This window comes from Chaetura pelagica, unplaced genomic scaffold (genome assembly GCF_000747805.2).
Source record: "Chaetura pelagica isolate M959 unplaced genomic scaffold, ChaPel_1.0 scaffold127, whole genome shotgun sequence".
NCBI lineage: Eukaryota > Metazoa > Chordata > Aves > Apodiformes > Apodidae > Chaetura > Chaetura pelagica.
Genome location: NW_009953923.1, coordinates 2,185,930 through 2,200,879, shown reverse-complemented (window position 1 = coordinate 2,200,879; position 14,950 = coordinate 2,185,930). Strand labels below are relative to the sequence as shown.

The 14,950-nt window shown below is 38.4% G+C and overlaps 1 protein-coding gene across 1 annotated transcript in view; it reads left to right on the top strand.

Moving 5' to 3' along the window:
- The window catches only part of CDK6 (cyclin-dependent kinase 6), a 125,535-nt gene extending 115,811 nt beyond the window's left edge, over positions 1-9,724 (top strand). The window contains exons 5-7 of the mRNA XM_010001574.1: positions 3,583-3,633; positions 7,530-7,665; positions 9,193-9,724. Coding sequence (XP_009999876.1) covers positions 3,583-3,633; positions 7,530-7,665; positions 9,193-9,339 — 334 coding nt within the window. The 3' untranslated portion in view covers positions 9,340-9,724. The remainder of the gene's footprint in view (positions 1-3,582; positions 3,634-7,529; positions 7,666-9,192) is intronic.
- Positions 9,725-14,950: the final 5,226 nt, after the last annotated feature.

Here is a 14,950-nt window from a genome sequence, read left to right as displayed (position 1 = left end):
TCCACCGCAGCAGCTGCCCCCCCCCACACACACACACAGAGGGGGTTCAGCGCCGCGTGGAGACGCCATTTTAAGTCAGTTTTGTCGGCTGACTCAAAGGACATTTCATGTTCGTTTAAGGAAATACCTGGTCCTTCACAGTAGTAATTTGGTGCCTCCAGCTCATCTTCACATCTATAGGCTAAGGTCATTCTGGTCTTATATTAGACATGAAAGGGGTTTTGTCCATTCAGTGGGCACCATTCCAATGGCAGTGGATAATGGTCTAGCTCCGAGGCCTGGAGAAGGAGGGATCAAGCAAGATGAATACCTGCAGATCCCTGTAACATTTCCCTTGTCCCCCTCCCTAAAAAATTGAAGAAGCAAGAAGAAAAAAATGCTGGAAATTATGAGGACACAACATCATCTGAGACTTCTTGAGCAAAGAGGGAAATAGGGAAATTAAACGTCTTATTTGCACTGTAAGTCTTTTTGTCCCATCTTCCCTACTCAAGTGTGTGTTTTGTAGCAGCAATTGTGTTGGAGCCCTCAGAGCATGGATTTTGTAGCAAGCAGTCAGGGAAGGTTGAGGAGTTTTTTGAAATCAGAGGACAGGCTCACATCTTCTACCACAGAAGACAAATCCAGTTCCATGCCTTTCCAAGGAAAAAAGAAGGAATTCTACAAAATCAGACTCAGAGTTTAACCAGTCTTAACACAGATTATCATCACAGAGAGGGAGAGCATATCTCCAAGTCAGGACTTCTGGATTCAGCTTGCATAAATAAACCTCAGGGAGTGAGTGGGTGGGTGAGTCAAATGAAAGATAGCAAGAACAAAGGTGAAATGCAATGTTTCTGTGGCTGCTAAGTACGCTCTGAGTTTAGTGGTACTGGGGAGGGTTTATGTCCACCTTTAATAATAGAATTTTAAAAGCTATAGGCTTGAGGTGAAAATTTTTATGTGTAGTGGACTTGCAGAGCTGTCAAGTCAGTACTAAAGAGTAACTAGTGCCAAAATATGAGATGAGATCTTCATACAGATGCTGATTAAGTGGATCTACTTTCCCAGTGATCTGTCCAATATTCCAATTGAACCTCTAGCCAAAATTCATGAGGCAAATTTCATTACATTAGTGGTGCCTAGTCTGGAGTTGGCATTCTGTTGTAGTCATGACGGTGGGATGGATAGGAGGCTGAAAGATGGAGTAATAACACTTCATTATGATGAAATATCAAAATATGTTGGAAGGTCACCTTGTGTTGTATAATTATATATTCAAAATAATTTAAATTCTTGCTTCAGCCCTTAGTGAACCTGAGACAGCAGCGATGGGAAAAACCTCTCTTAAAAATCCCAAGAATCATACTTGTTTTGGCATGACATTGCCTAAGGTGATTTGCGAACAAGGCCGACTTTGCCAGGCTTTCACATTAGCAAAAGGTTCAGCATACATTTTAAAACATTAAATCAGCTTTCTATTTGCATGGATAGGATTATCTGATTGTATAGATTTTGTTAATTTCAAGGGCCCCAGTATTCTAATGCTGGAGCCAAAATGAAATACTCAGAGTAACTGTATGTTTATTATTTTATACAGGCATTAAAAAATTTTCTAAGGTTGTCATATTATCTTATTTTGGAAGACATAGAGTGTATTTGCTGTCACAAACAATACTAGGATTGTAGATACTTATCACTTTGAAAATCAGGCTCAAAACTTAGTGCAGAATTACCTGCTCCTGTCCAAGTGAAGTTTGAAGTTAAGCTTTGGTTTTTGGTAGAACTGAGTATCGCTGGATACCTTAAAGCTTAAAAAAAATACAGAAATTGCATTTTACCCCATCAGTTTCAATCTGATGGTTTCAAATCAGACTTGATGAAATTGTTTTCTCAATGTCCCTGTTCAAAGCAGTTTGCAGTGTAACTTGACATGACATGACCTGAATGGCAGCAAACATGAAGGAAACAAAATGCATGTTTAGTCCATCAAAGATGTTCAGAATTTTTTCCAGTTACTACTCTGCTCTTTGTCTTGATGGCACAGATTTCTGCAAAGATTATTATGTCTAACTGAGAAATGTCATAGTTCTCTGGGTCTACTTGCTGCACTTGGTGTGGACCCACAAGACAGGCAGTGGCATAGAGCTTTGTTGTCTACGTGAGAGTGTCAAGATGTTAAGGCACCATTTTTCGGAATTAACTCATAGTAAACAAAGGAGATCCTACAGCTGTTCCTGAGTATGGGCAATAAGACAGGAAGGACTAGAGCTGCGTACTACTTGTTCTCCCACTGTAGGTGGGAGAGGTCTTCTCCCTTGAAGAACAACAGTGTCTTTGGCTATCACTGCTGTTAAATACTTGTATCAGACAGAAGAAAAGGAGTATGCAGAGAGAGGCAGGAGAACTGATGTTTCTCCATCACCAAAAGCTGCCAGTGAAAACATGGAAATATTCATTGTTTGTCATGTCACTAGGTCTCAGTTGAACAGTTTTGGAAACTGTAACTGAGAGTTTCCAGCATGCAGTGCACTCTGAATGCTGTGCTCCAGAATAGAGGTGCAGCCTGGCTATCTATCAGTTGACCCAAGTTGTTATCTCTGTTTGCAGTGTGTCTGAGCTGAGTCTTCTTGGAGTAATCTACCGTTCGTTGAACCAAAATGGTTTGCAGCATCTGGGGCCTGATCTTCACAGATGCCCTCATTCTTGGCTGGATCCTTAACAGTCTGTCAGTGGTCTGTTGGAATGTCTCGAAAGTTTAAACATAAAATTCCACCTTACTGAATTCAACACAAAGGTGTCAATACAGCCATACAGCAATACAAATTTGAATTTCATGTTTTACTTAGGAACTGTGGAGTGATAGTATTTTAGAAATAATAAGTGAAAATATTTTAACTTGCACTTTGAAAAGAAAAGGTGTGTACCACTCTCTGCAAGTATTTTTAGTTGCTGTATTTTTCTGAAAGCCTTTGGACATTCAGCCTATTAATTTGTTTCTTTCCTGAACATATCTTTATTGATGCAGCAGAAGTATTCCTCTCCTTCAAGGTAAATTCTGTATCGTTTCACACTCCATTCTTTACAGACCTTCATAAATCCATTGTCATGTATGTGACCCCTTAAACTTAGGAGCATATGTACAAGAAACATAAACTTAATTTTTTATTTATATCCCTAATAATTCCTCTCCAACTGTATTATGTTTTAATGAGTTGCATGACATCCACTCTTTTTTTGTTTCTCTAAACAGCTATTTAAGTATGATCTTTGTAGTGAAAACTGTTTTAATGATGTTTTAATGATGCAATTCATAGGAAAGTGTTAGTTGAGAGAAAGTTATTAATATTAAAGGATGCAATTAAATTTTCAAAAGTAGCATAAAATAGTCAGATTATGTCTTATCTGTCCCCTTTTTTGATCAGTTTTAGTAGAAACTTGAAAGGTACACTGACAGATTGGATAAAACATGGAGGCAGAAGAAATGTAGTCTCAAAAAAAAATAATACCTTTTCACCCTGCTTTGGCAGCTGTCAACAACAAATATAAATTTTGATTAATTAAAGCAAATCTTATCCTAAACATATTTCTTTATTCTTTCAGACCACTCTTCCGTGGAAATTCAGATGTTGATCAGCTAGGAAAAATCTTTGAGTAAGTAATAACTAGTTGCATTATGTCAATATCTGTTTTACATTGAAACACTATGAGATTTCTTTGCCATGTTTTTATGCAATAATGTGACTGGAACAAAGTATTCCTACAACATATTTCCTATTGCTACTGTATGCAACATGATATTTCCGTGTATCCTGTGTCAGAGTGGAAGGAGGAAGCCACATGGAATACAGTTCTGCAGAACTAGCAGCCATCATCAGGAAGTTATGAGACTTACGTTTTGAGCTTTTTAAATCTCTTAAACATATTGTGCATGTACCATTCATATTCCTAAACAGCTAGATCCAGGAGATTCTCTTCACATAAACTAATACAGGCATTTTATTTTTCAGTAATTTCTGCATGTATTTCAGAAAACTGAAAAAGTTGTTATTAAACTGAAACGTGTAAGATTATTACCAACAGCTCCTTTGCTTAAAAGACTTCTGTACATAAGAAAACATTTTAGATTTTAAAATATACTCTGTAGGCTGTTAAAATGATTAACAGTCCATATTTTGGTCAGGAAGGTAACTGAGAACAGAAGGAGTATCAGCATTTTAGCATGTGCTTTGTCAGAGATTAACTAACTGGCTTTATGTCAAAACCATTTTACAATTCTAAGAGTTTGTGCTTTTCTTGTTCAGATACATCAGCTACTTGGAGGAGGTAGGGAGGCTCTAGACCATCTTAAGACAGAATAATTCTTCCAAAATAAATTCTTAGTTAAAAAACAAAAATTTGAATTCTTTATTTTACCAATATGATAATTAAGTAGGATTAGATCACTTCTTCTTGTAATGGCTCTTCAGAGCAAGGAATGTTTCTGAATTTATGAGGACCATGTAAACTTAAGATCTGATGTACATATCATGTAGTTAGGAAATCAAACACATAGGGCTGAGAGCAAATACCCATTTGCCTCTGCACCTCTTGTCTTCCCTTTTCATATGGAGGGGCTGCAGGCATCTGGAAAAAATAAGAAATACATGGACAAAAAAGAGAGAGAGAGAGAGAGAGAGAGAAACATGAAATACTATTCTCGTGAAGATATTCCAAAGAGAAGATAGTAAAAATTTCTAGGAAGAAGAGCTTAAACAGAACAAATGATGAATTTCTCTGTTTAACCATTTTTCCAGTTCTCAAGTCATAACAGATCTGTTTCTAAGCTTTTTCATTATTTAATATGAGGTTCCTAAATTGCAGGTCTTTATTTCACACAGTTGACTTCCCTTTCCGGCATACCAAACCAGTGTATGTGACTCACTCGCGTGGTTAATTTGTCATGCACTGAATAGCCAGCCCTTCCTGCCCAGTCCAGAAAAATCAGTCCTTAAAGTTTACGAGTTTTATTTCTGCCAGAGGTACTCCATCTGTCCTACAATATTCTGCTTTATTAAATGAAGACGGTTTTGATACCTCCAGCATATTTTATCATTTGAAAATATATAGTTGTGATTTTTTTAAGGATTTTGATTCATTCATGACATTCGAGAAGAAAAATCAAAATTTACTGGGCTGTGATTAAATGCATAGCTGCTAGCAGCAGCCTCCAACAGGGATCTTTATATCTCTAGGGGCTGAGATTACCTGTGCAGAAAAGAATTTATCAAGAGAAAGTGCCGTGCTAATTTTAGAAGAAATTCCTTATTACACATCTACTTAAAGAGAAAGTTTGGTTTTGCATCTTTCGTGCAGTTCTCCTTACGTAGTTCAAAAGTTTCTTTCATGGGTTCTGGGGGGCTTATGCTAAATAGTGTTTATTTTGTGTTTTCACAGCTGGAGAACTCCCTACAGTTAGACATAGCTCTTCTTGTAGGAGGATTGTTTCTTTCTACAGTAGTGACTCATTCTCCAGACTAATTTGGACAAAAAAGTAGTTTGGGGATTTTTGTGCAATCTGGACTGATGCATTCTTTCAGATAATGGGGCTGTGATCTACCTTTGCTTTACATGTGTGTTCTAATTTCTGTCAGGTAAAATTCCACCACATTTGAGGGTAAATCCCTTGGAGGTGGCCCAAAAAAATGACCTGCTTTTCCAGGACACCATCAGCATGTGGGATATCCTTGTAGATTTCATGCTAAACTCTGCAATAGTTTGAGCAGACTTGTCTCTTATTGTGATCAATGGGAGGGGAAAGTACTTGGTGTTTCTAAAGACCAGGCCTGAACCTTTGGCAGGAGGTGAAACACATCCAAGACACTCCCGAACTTAGTCACCAAAATGGTAATGCTACCAGACCAGAGTGAGGACATCTACTCAGACATTCGTTCCTACGAGTCTTGAGTACTACGTGATGGTGCAACTAAAAGTGTCTCTCCTTTCCACCCTTGGTCTTGTCCACGCTCTCCGTCTGACAAGCTGTCTCCTTGTTTCTTGTCGTTAGCTTTGCCTATGCCTGTGCTTATTCTGCCTTGCTCATGCTCTCTCATGCAGCTATTGAAAAACTGGGACTAACAAAACACATCTGATTGACAGGCTAAACTTAGTCATTATTTAAAGTAGTTAACTCCCCCATCTTCCTACTGTGCTATTTGTATTATGTTTGTGTCCAGACCCTCAAACAGCTGATCACATGGTTTTCACCACTGTGGCCCAGGGAGTGTCCCCGTATCCCCCCATAGCTGTCATGGTAAAAGTAAAGTTCAATTTTTCATACAGATTTAACGTGACACTTCCCAAGAGCCGTGGTATCTTCAGATGTACTAAAATTAAATTGTCCAGAGATTTTAATTGCTTTGCCCTTCTAGCCATGCTGTTGCTTTAAGGACATATTAATTTTCGGAGGTATTTTAGGTGAGCGAAATTACAATCTAAAATACATGTTGGTAGATGTGGAGTCATTCCACTGAGGTAACCTATGATTTACATCAAGGAGTTTGGCCCGTGGCCTCACCCAGTCGTACCACCAGTCTCAGTGAGAAAAAAGGTCAATGCTGCACCCTAGTGGCATTTGGCTTCGTGCAGACCCAAGTATTCAGTGATGCCTTGTCGTGTTGCCTCTTGTCTTACTCTGCCAGCGTTTCCATTAAAAATCTCGATTTTACAGACTGTAAAAATCTCTTTTCCCTGACAAGCAATGTGTGGTCTTTTCCAGAATTACCATCAGAATCTGGAGTTTCAACCCCACTAATCTTAGCATCAGACTAAACCACAAAATGTATGAGCCATGATACATCATTGGAGGGTTACCTACTTTTTCATTTATTTGGGTTTTAAACATCATCGTGATTACCTAATGAGTATAAATACATTCCAGAATTGAATAAATAAATTATAAAAATAAATTAAAATATTCTGTTAAAAGGGGGAAGAAAAACTACAATACTTTTCAAAGTAAAAACAAAGACACTCAAGTCCTACCCCACTTCTGAATTGAGACTTTAACACCTGTTTTGTGAAGCAAATAAATTGTTTAAATCTGGGCAACAATTACTGCACATAGCTTTGAAGCATTATGAAACATCCGTTTTATTGCTTTACCCTCATCTTGACCCACACTCTTCTCTCAGTCTCTATTCTTGTGAATAAAGATCCTTGCATGCAATTCCCCTTTGAAACGTACTGCTTTTAATCATCCTGGAGTGACATATGTTGCACCATCCAGTCAAGAGCTAAGCAACTTTCTTCCAAAGCACTCAGCCCTTTTTCAACAAAAAGACTCAGAAAATAGAGACCAAGGCCAGAAAGTCGTGCTGGCCGCAGAATAATTTCTACCAAGCACACTGAGGACCTACACTCATCAGCCTATATTCACAGAGATCAGTGCATTACTGTACAATTAATTTCATTTAAACAAAAAGGACTTCCAAACCACCACTCAGTATAACCAATGTGAAGTGGAGACTGCGTAAACATTCAGACCTGATGTTATGTTCTTCCTTTTGCAGTATAATTGGGCTCCCTGAAGAAGAAGACTGGCCTAATGACGTTGCCCTTCCACGAAATGCTTTCACTTCCAGACCTGCACAACCTATTGAAAAATTTGTACCAGATATTGATGAACTGGGCAAAGACTTGCTTCTTGTGAGTTTCTATTTGTTGTTCTCCAAGCTGCATGATTGATAGTTCCCACTGTGTGTGCAACATGCCAAGAAACATTTATGTTCCCTTTTAACAGAGTTATTAAATAAAAGCTCAAAAGTAGTGGACCCAGGATAAGGGAGAAAATAGGCTGTAAAGCCAGATTACATTTGCAAGCCTTCTGTTGAATGCTGAAAACTTGAGATTTGGAATTCACCAATTGTTGCCTCTTAAAAATGGCAGGATTGACAGAAACAAATTGTGCTGGTACAATTGGTAACCCTGAATTCAGCTGAATAATTGTCATCATTTTGATATGTCTGCATAAATCCCTGCACTGAAGTTCAGTCTTGGAATAGAACACAGGAGATTTCCTTGCTTCAGTGTGTCTTTTGCCGTGTTTGTTTAAATCTAGCTAAATTTGTTCTCTGGGAACCTTTTAAAGATATTGGTTCACACGGGCTCAATAGAGTGGGCTCAGTGCAACTCTTGAAAGACTTGCTGCATCTCTTCAAGAGCTGCTGTCTTTGGCCAACATTGTCTCCACAGAACAGCAGATCATCCTCCATTGTTCTTATCACTGCAGCTCCCAGCTAGACTACATCTGGACACTTGGAACGATGGGAGAAATGCATCTGTTGTGCTTGCAGGCAGCGGGACAAAAAATAGGTTCTAGGAGCAAGGAGGCATAAAATATGGCAGAGAGCTCAGTGAGTGTGAGGGATGATGGGAGTGAGCAAGAAGACAAATATCCCTGCCTAGAAGGTGAGCTGGGAAGAGAAGCTGTCCCTGATAGGCAAGGAGTTAAAAACTGGGATTCATAGATGAAAGGCGAGAGTAGGACTGGAAGTCACTCAGTTAAATTTCACTGATTAAATTATAGGAATTCTGACACAAGAAAAGAAAGCAGAAATAGGAAATGGTTAGACAAGGACAGTAGGAAGGTGAAGGAAGGACTATTAGAAGGTGAATGAAGGAAAAGAAAAGAAACACAAGGCTATGGGAGAGATTTCAGTGCTGGCTGGACAAAGGCTGGGATAAAGATCTGGAAAGAAGGCAAGAATAGCACAACTACAAAGCCAAAGACCCAACACCTACAGAAATGCTGAGCCTAGGAATGAACATATATGTTATGGTGATGTCCATGTTTGTATAATCACAAATGAACAGTGCATTGAACACAGAGGATTCAAAAATTATTAACGAGTATTTGCTCCTTGCAGCCTGTAAGACAGATGTCCTGTGCATGTGAATTCAAGAAAATCTGAATTCTGAGATTTCTTGAACTGTGAATACTTGAATTTTCTGACTTGTTATTTTCTATTAGCTTTGGGGGTACCATATTCATATGCTGTGACCCCACTGCTTGTTTTAATATGGATGGTCATCTTACCATGCAGCACCTACTGAGACCCTGTTGTGTCTCGTACTGATAAAAAATTAAAGGTGGCATCCATTAATGTGTATGTGCAATGTTAGCACTGTTGACTGTACCTTTCAGTTAAAGCCAGCTTCTTTTTATACTTACAGAAATGCTTAGCGTTCAATCCAGCCAAGAGGATATCTGCCTATGTTGCTCTCTCTCACCCATATTTCCATGATTTGGAGAAATGCAAGGAGAATCTGGACTCTCACATGTCATCCAGCCAAAACTCCAGTGAGGTGAATGCATCATAATGCTGACTGAAGATGAACCATAAATGAACAAGATGTGTAGCTGACAAGGCCGCTGTCCCTTACAAGCCACATAGCTGTTCTAGCGGAGATAATTATTTGGAGGTTCTATGCACTTATCTTTTCTTTTGGGATTATGATGTGCTTATCCAAGGAAATCAGTGTAGTTTACTTTCCTCAGATCAACACAAAGGCCAGGGCTTTGACCTGCTCCCATTGCAGCTTTATGTTTGTTTTGTTTTTGTTTCATTACCTACCTGGGAAAATTCCACATGAAGAGAAGCTGCTGACCAGTTTTGCTGCCATTTTATCTGTTTATTATTGAATGCTGCCAGTGTGGAGTAGGCTGATCAAGTCACTGCCAAAACATGATGCAATTGCTCTCTCTTTAGCTGCTGAAGCATGATTTGGTACTTTTCTAATTATTATTATTATGGGATCTCTTACAGTGATATTTAAAGAGTGGCATTGAAATACCAGATCTCTGCAACCTGCAATTAACTGATACATGCATTAATCTGGCTACTGTTTATTCAAGGCATATATGCAGGTGCTTCCCCACTTTAAAACGTGGATGCATCATTTTGTCATTTCATTGCTCTATAAAAATAACAGTGATGATGGTGATCATACCAAATGTCTCAACTTTTAGTTTTTTCCATACACAAACAAGTTATTATCCAGCTACGTTTGCAAAACAAACAAGTGTTTTTAAAAAGTTCTAGAGTCCTGTTCTTAAAGATCCTCTCCATTTCCAAATGGTCAGTTTCTGTTGAAATCCAACCAGATTCTAGCCCATCATCTAACCCCTCATTCACCCTTAGAAGCAGCTGCAAGCATCTTTTCTTTGTCTCATTATGAATTTTCTGATATGCAGCTCAAAGACATGAGCAGAGCCGATGAAAATCAATACAGATTTTCACCTTCAAACTGTTCTGATTATCAGCCAAAAAAGAAAATGGTAAAAGTATTTCCAGTTCAGAAGCAGAGTCTATACCTTTAACAAGCACAGATACCTATTTGTGTTTCATTGTATGCTGTATACTGTGTTGCCTTACCTGCAACACGCCCCCATGCATCACAAGGGCATGAACATTACTGTCTCAAAATCTCTCAAATGCCATTTATTATCTATGCAGAAATGCATGAGCTTCTCTCCTAAACCACCATGTGGGTATTCTGGCACATGCTTCTCCATCAGGGTTATTGTGCCATTATTGAATGTCAAAATAACTAAGCAATTCACATGCCTTTATAGCACCGTTATTTTAAATATTACATTAAATTTTATATTTAGTATTTTTACCTTAACTAAAATATATTTTCAGTATTTTAAAAAGAAGCTTTTATTTTTTTAATACTGTACTGGGTAAAAAGAAATATTTTAAATCCTTAAAAGCTGTTCCCTATTGTGACTTCAGTGCATTCACCTGGAAATGACTTGGGGGAAAACATTGGTCCAATGAGTTTGCTTTGACCATAAAACCATAAATATACACTATTGCAGTATAACTGGTGATAAGTGAGGCAGCTAGCTTTGCTTACTCCTGTGATAGTCCCTTAGGCTTCTCTCTTCTTCATCTCAGTTTCATCTTGTCTAGCTAGTGAGCCAGCATTATATTCTCCTTGACAGCATGCTTGGCAGAAGCAGGTCCTTAGCAGTGAGTTGAGCAACATCGATTTTCCAGCTGTGGCATGGGAACTTGCAGACATTGCCCTGGTGGGTTTCTCCATCCCATGATAGACTGGCTGTTGTGGCAAACTTCAGTGTTAACTTTGTTTTGGATATCTGCACTGTCTGGGGTGTGGTCCATTACTAGGAAAGTGAGTGGATCTCAACTGTCTCTTGGATAAAGCTTTTTGTTACTGTTAGACACATAAGTATGTGACATATGGTTAACTTAGGTCTGTTTTAAATAAGCCGCATTTTAAATGGACTACTTGTATGCGTGCATGCAGTGGCCTGTGCTTTTCTTCATGCCCAGAATGATGCCTATGCAAAACCTACCAACATGAACAGGCAAGTTGCAAATTAGGCCTGAGAAGAGCATGCACGAGGCATCTGCACACAGAGGTACTACAGAAGCATAAAACAAGAACTTTGGAAGCTCTATGAGCAGCAAGCTGAAGGCCAGGGAGCGGTCACGGCAGCTGACCCCCTGATCCTGGCCTTGCCTCTGTCATTCTTTCTGGTCCTGCATCCAAGGGGAACTGCAAACCTACTGCACTGGTGTTGTCCCAGCTCTATTCCTCCGTGGGTCAATGGACCTGAATGTGAATAGGTTTTAACATCCATAGAAAAGGATGAGGCAGAGGGAAAGTTTTGTTTAACCACTTTTAAACACTACTTAGAAAAACAACCAGACTCAACATTCAGGGGAATCTTGAAAATGTCACAAATAAAAAACTTGTCTACACTGCTCAGCACTTTTAAAAACATTTTGCATTTTACCTAGAGCCAAGCTATCGTAAGTGCTTCATCAGGGAATTCAGCTGGTGTGGGATTCCAGCAGCTGCCAGGGAACACTCCCAGAGGTCTCCAACAATTAACATTGGGTGAAAATGAGGGGGAGAGGATATTTTCAAATTAGGCTCAAAAACTGTCAGGTAGAGATGTGCATCTATTAGAAGAGTTTGTTTTATTAAGTTTAGTGAAGCAAAGGCTAGAAAAGAGTATGATTGCTGAATGTAGGTACATTTTTAGCGTAGAGTAAAAAGGAGGGAAGAGAACACTTTAAGCCATAGGTAAGTGTTGGCCCAAAAACTAATGAGAATATGGAAATTCCAAGGAAGTTAACTACAGGAGCAGAATTTCCCAATCAGCAGTATCAGAGGAGCTCGGAGAGCAGCAGAGAAAAGTAGGGGCTGGCTTATGGAATCAGAAGCAGACCTGCAAGGCGGTGCTGTATGTTGGCTAGTATAGGATCAGGTTATAAATGGGGGTATTCAGAACAGCTTGAGAAGGCCTTCATTAATGGTCACGTTCTGGAACATCCAGTGGGAATGGCAGGAATTGAGAAAAGAAAACTTAAGTTCTGCCTTGACAGGGTTAGATTTATCTAATGTGGGGTCCTTGTGGTAGAACAAGTCTAGATTCAAAGGACAAATGACTTTTCAAATTACTTCCATTTCAAAATCTCTGTATGAAGAAATTCCATGTGACACACCATAGGCTTACTCTTATTCCAGTCTTCTCTGCCAAACCATGGGCCTTCACTTACACTAGTAAACTGAGAAAGCTTGTTCTCTTGCTGGCCAAAGTGCTGGCACTGGCTAAAATCATGCCAGGAATCATGCTTATAATGAAACTGTACAGACAGCTGTGGGACTGTGCTTTGAGCCCATGCCCTTACTCTTTTTATGTTACTAGTATAGCTCTAGTATTTTACTATGTTTACCCATTACTGCCAGATATGTAAGACGTAGGAATTGTATATGGGAAAAAGAAGGTGCTCTTTGACACACGTTCCAGACTGATGAAAACTCTTTGTACACACTTTAAGTAAGACTTCAGAGTGCAGTTCTTCTTAGCAATCAATATGCCTGTATGTGTTCTATAGGAGCAGTTCAACAGCAGCTAAAAAACACTGAATAACAAAAAAATGTATTCAATTTTCAATAGCTCCTATTGCCACCCATAACCAGGCAATGTGCACTTCTCAGCAGAGAACGGGACATTCTGTGTAACAGAAGGAACAATTTCTATCTCCCAACAATCTTGTTATGATTTTGTTTATTTGTTTGTTTAATCACTTCTATGTACTACTGCTGGAAAACATACCCAATAGCCAAGGAAAAAAATCACCAAAGCCAGCTAGTGAAGTGCTAATTGCTGAACCATAGCAATACATCTGGGGCAGCCTTTTCTCTCTTCGCCCTGTCTCCACTCTCAGTTGAGCTCTCCAGTTCTTCTGGGGCTCCCTTATGGAACCAGGTGTCAGGGACACTGAATGGTGCTATTCCAACAAGATTCAACTTTTCCATAGCTACACAGTGTCAGTGTCCCCCACATCCCTATTACCAAGTGTTGCTTATTTAAGTCCAGCAGCCCAGAACCAATGATTTAAAAAGATACTCTTTGAGCCCCTCCTTTCTTACCCTTAGTTTTGCATACACCCCTCTGTGTGCTAAGTAAAATTTCAAAGATAAGAGTTTGTGCATATTTCTGTGTAGGCTGTGCCCACACTCCAGGTTTTTTTCAGCCAATTAATTCATAATGGTAAATGTTAAGAGTACCTTTCTGCATTGTTGCTGTCCTAAAACACACCAAAAAATGAGGACATCATGTTTTCAAAATATTGAAATTTGGTGCTATGTGTAGAGCCTTTTACATGAAAGAAATGAGTAAGCAGTAGTATTTTAGCATCTCCTGTGGGGGGGGATCGTATCCAGCATCACAACTCTTTGGTGATTTTCACACTTGATGGTTGTTTTGGTGATTAAGAAGAAAATACTGTGCCATGCTACTTTTCAGAGATTCATTTACTGTCTTTGAGCATGTTTTATTATACATATAGTTCTCTCTGCTGTTAGGTATTAAGCTAAGTTTAATATGGAAAATGAAGAGAAAACATGCTGGTTTGATCTTTTAGGCAACAAACTTGGAGCACTTATCTGACTCACAACTGAAAACACATCAGTTGTCAAATACGTTTCTGAATCATAAGCCACGCAGTTTGGTTTAAAAGGCCACACAAATTAATTATGTTTCATGACACAGTTGAAAAATGAGAAAGTTTATTGTAAGAATTCTGTTTTATAGAACCACTTTGCTAGTATTTTTCATATATAGTAGTTTCAGGAATAGATTGATTTTTATAAACAATGTGAATTAGAAGATACTATTAGAGTGACTTTGTTGTGTTATGCTTGAAGCTTGAATTGATCACAAGCTTAGGAACCTAACATATTTATTTTATTGCTACAAAATTGCTTCTAAATATCAAGATCTTTTTTGATGTTAACAGGATGTCACACGTCTTAATGTGTAAATAATTTTCTTGAAATTAGTATATTAGAAAAAAGACAACAATATTTTTCAAAACTGCAGTTGTGCGGGAAAATTTAAGAAATATTATTTTACTTTCACAGAAAATATTAACCTGCTATATACTGAAATCTTCAGTAACGGACTGTTAATAAGCTATCAGTTTTACTTCTGATTACTACTTTTGATTACTAAGTATTGGAGTATACAAATTATTTTCCATGAAGAAAAAATTTAGAAACATTCTCTATAAAGGAAATGGGATTTTCTATATTTAACCTTCCAAGTTTCTTTTTCATATTCAGGTTTTTTTGTGCAAGTACAATTCAAATGTGCAAAAACATGACTCTGATCTTAACAGCCTAGCAGGCAGTACAACTCAAATATGAGTTTTATCTGTGAGCTATTTGTTTTATTAGATCTCTTTGTTTTGCAGATTGTTAGCTAATGGCCGTAATATGATTTTAGTTTCTGGATCAGACTCTGTAACCATCAAATCCCAGTAATTTATGTAGAACGACAAAAAGCTTTCTCATCAATTTAGATGAACTAGGCTATTAAAAGAAGAAAGATGTGGACATAAGAAGCAACAAATATACTTTTGCCAAGTGTTATTTCTTCCCCTTA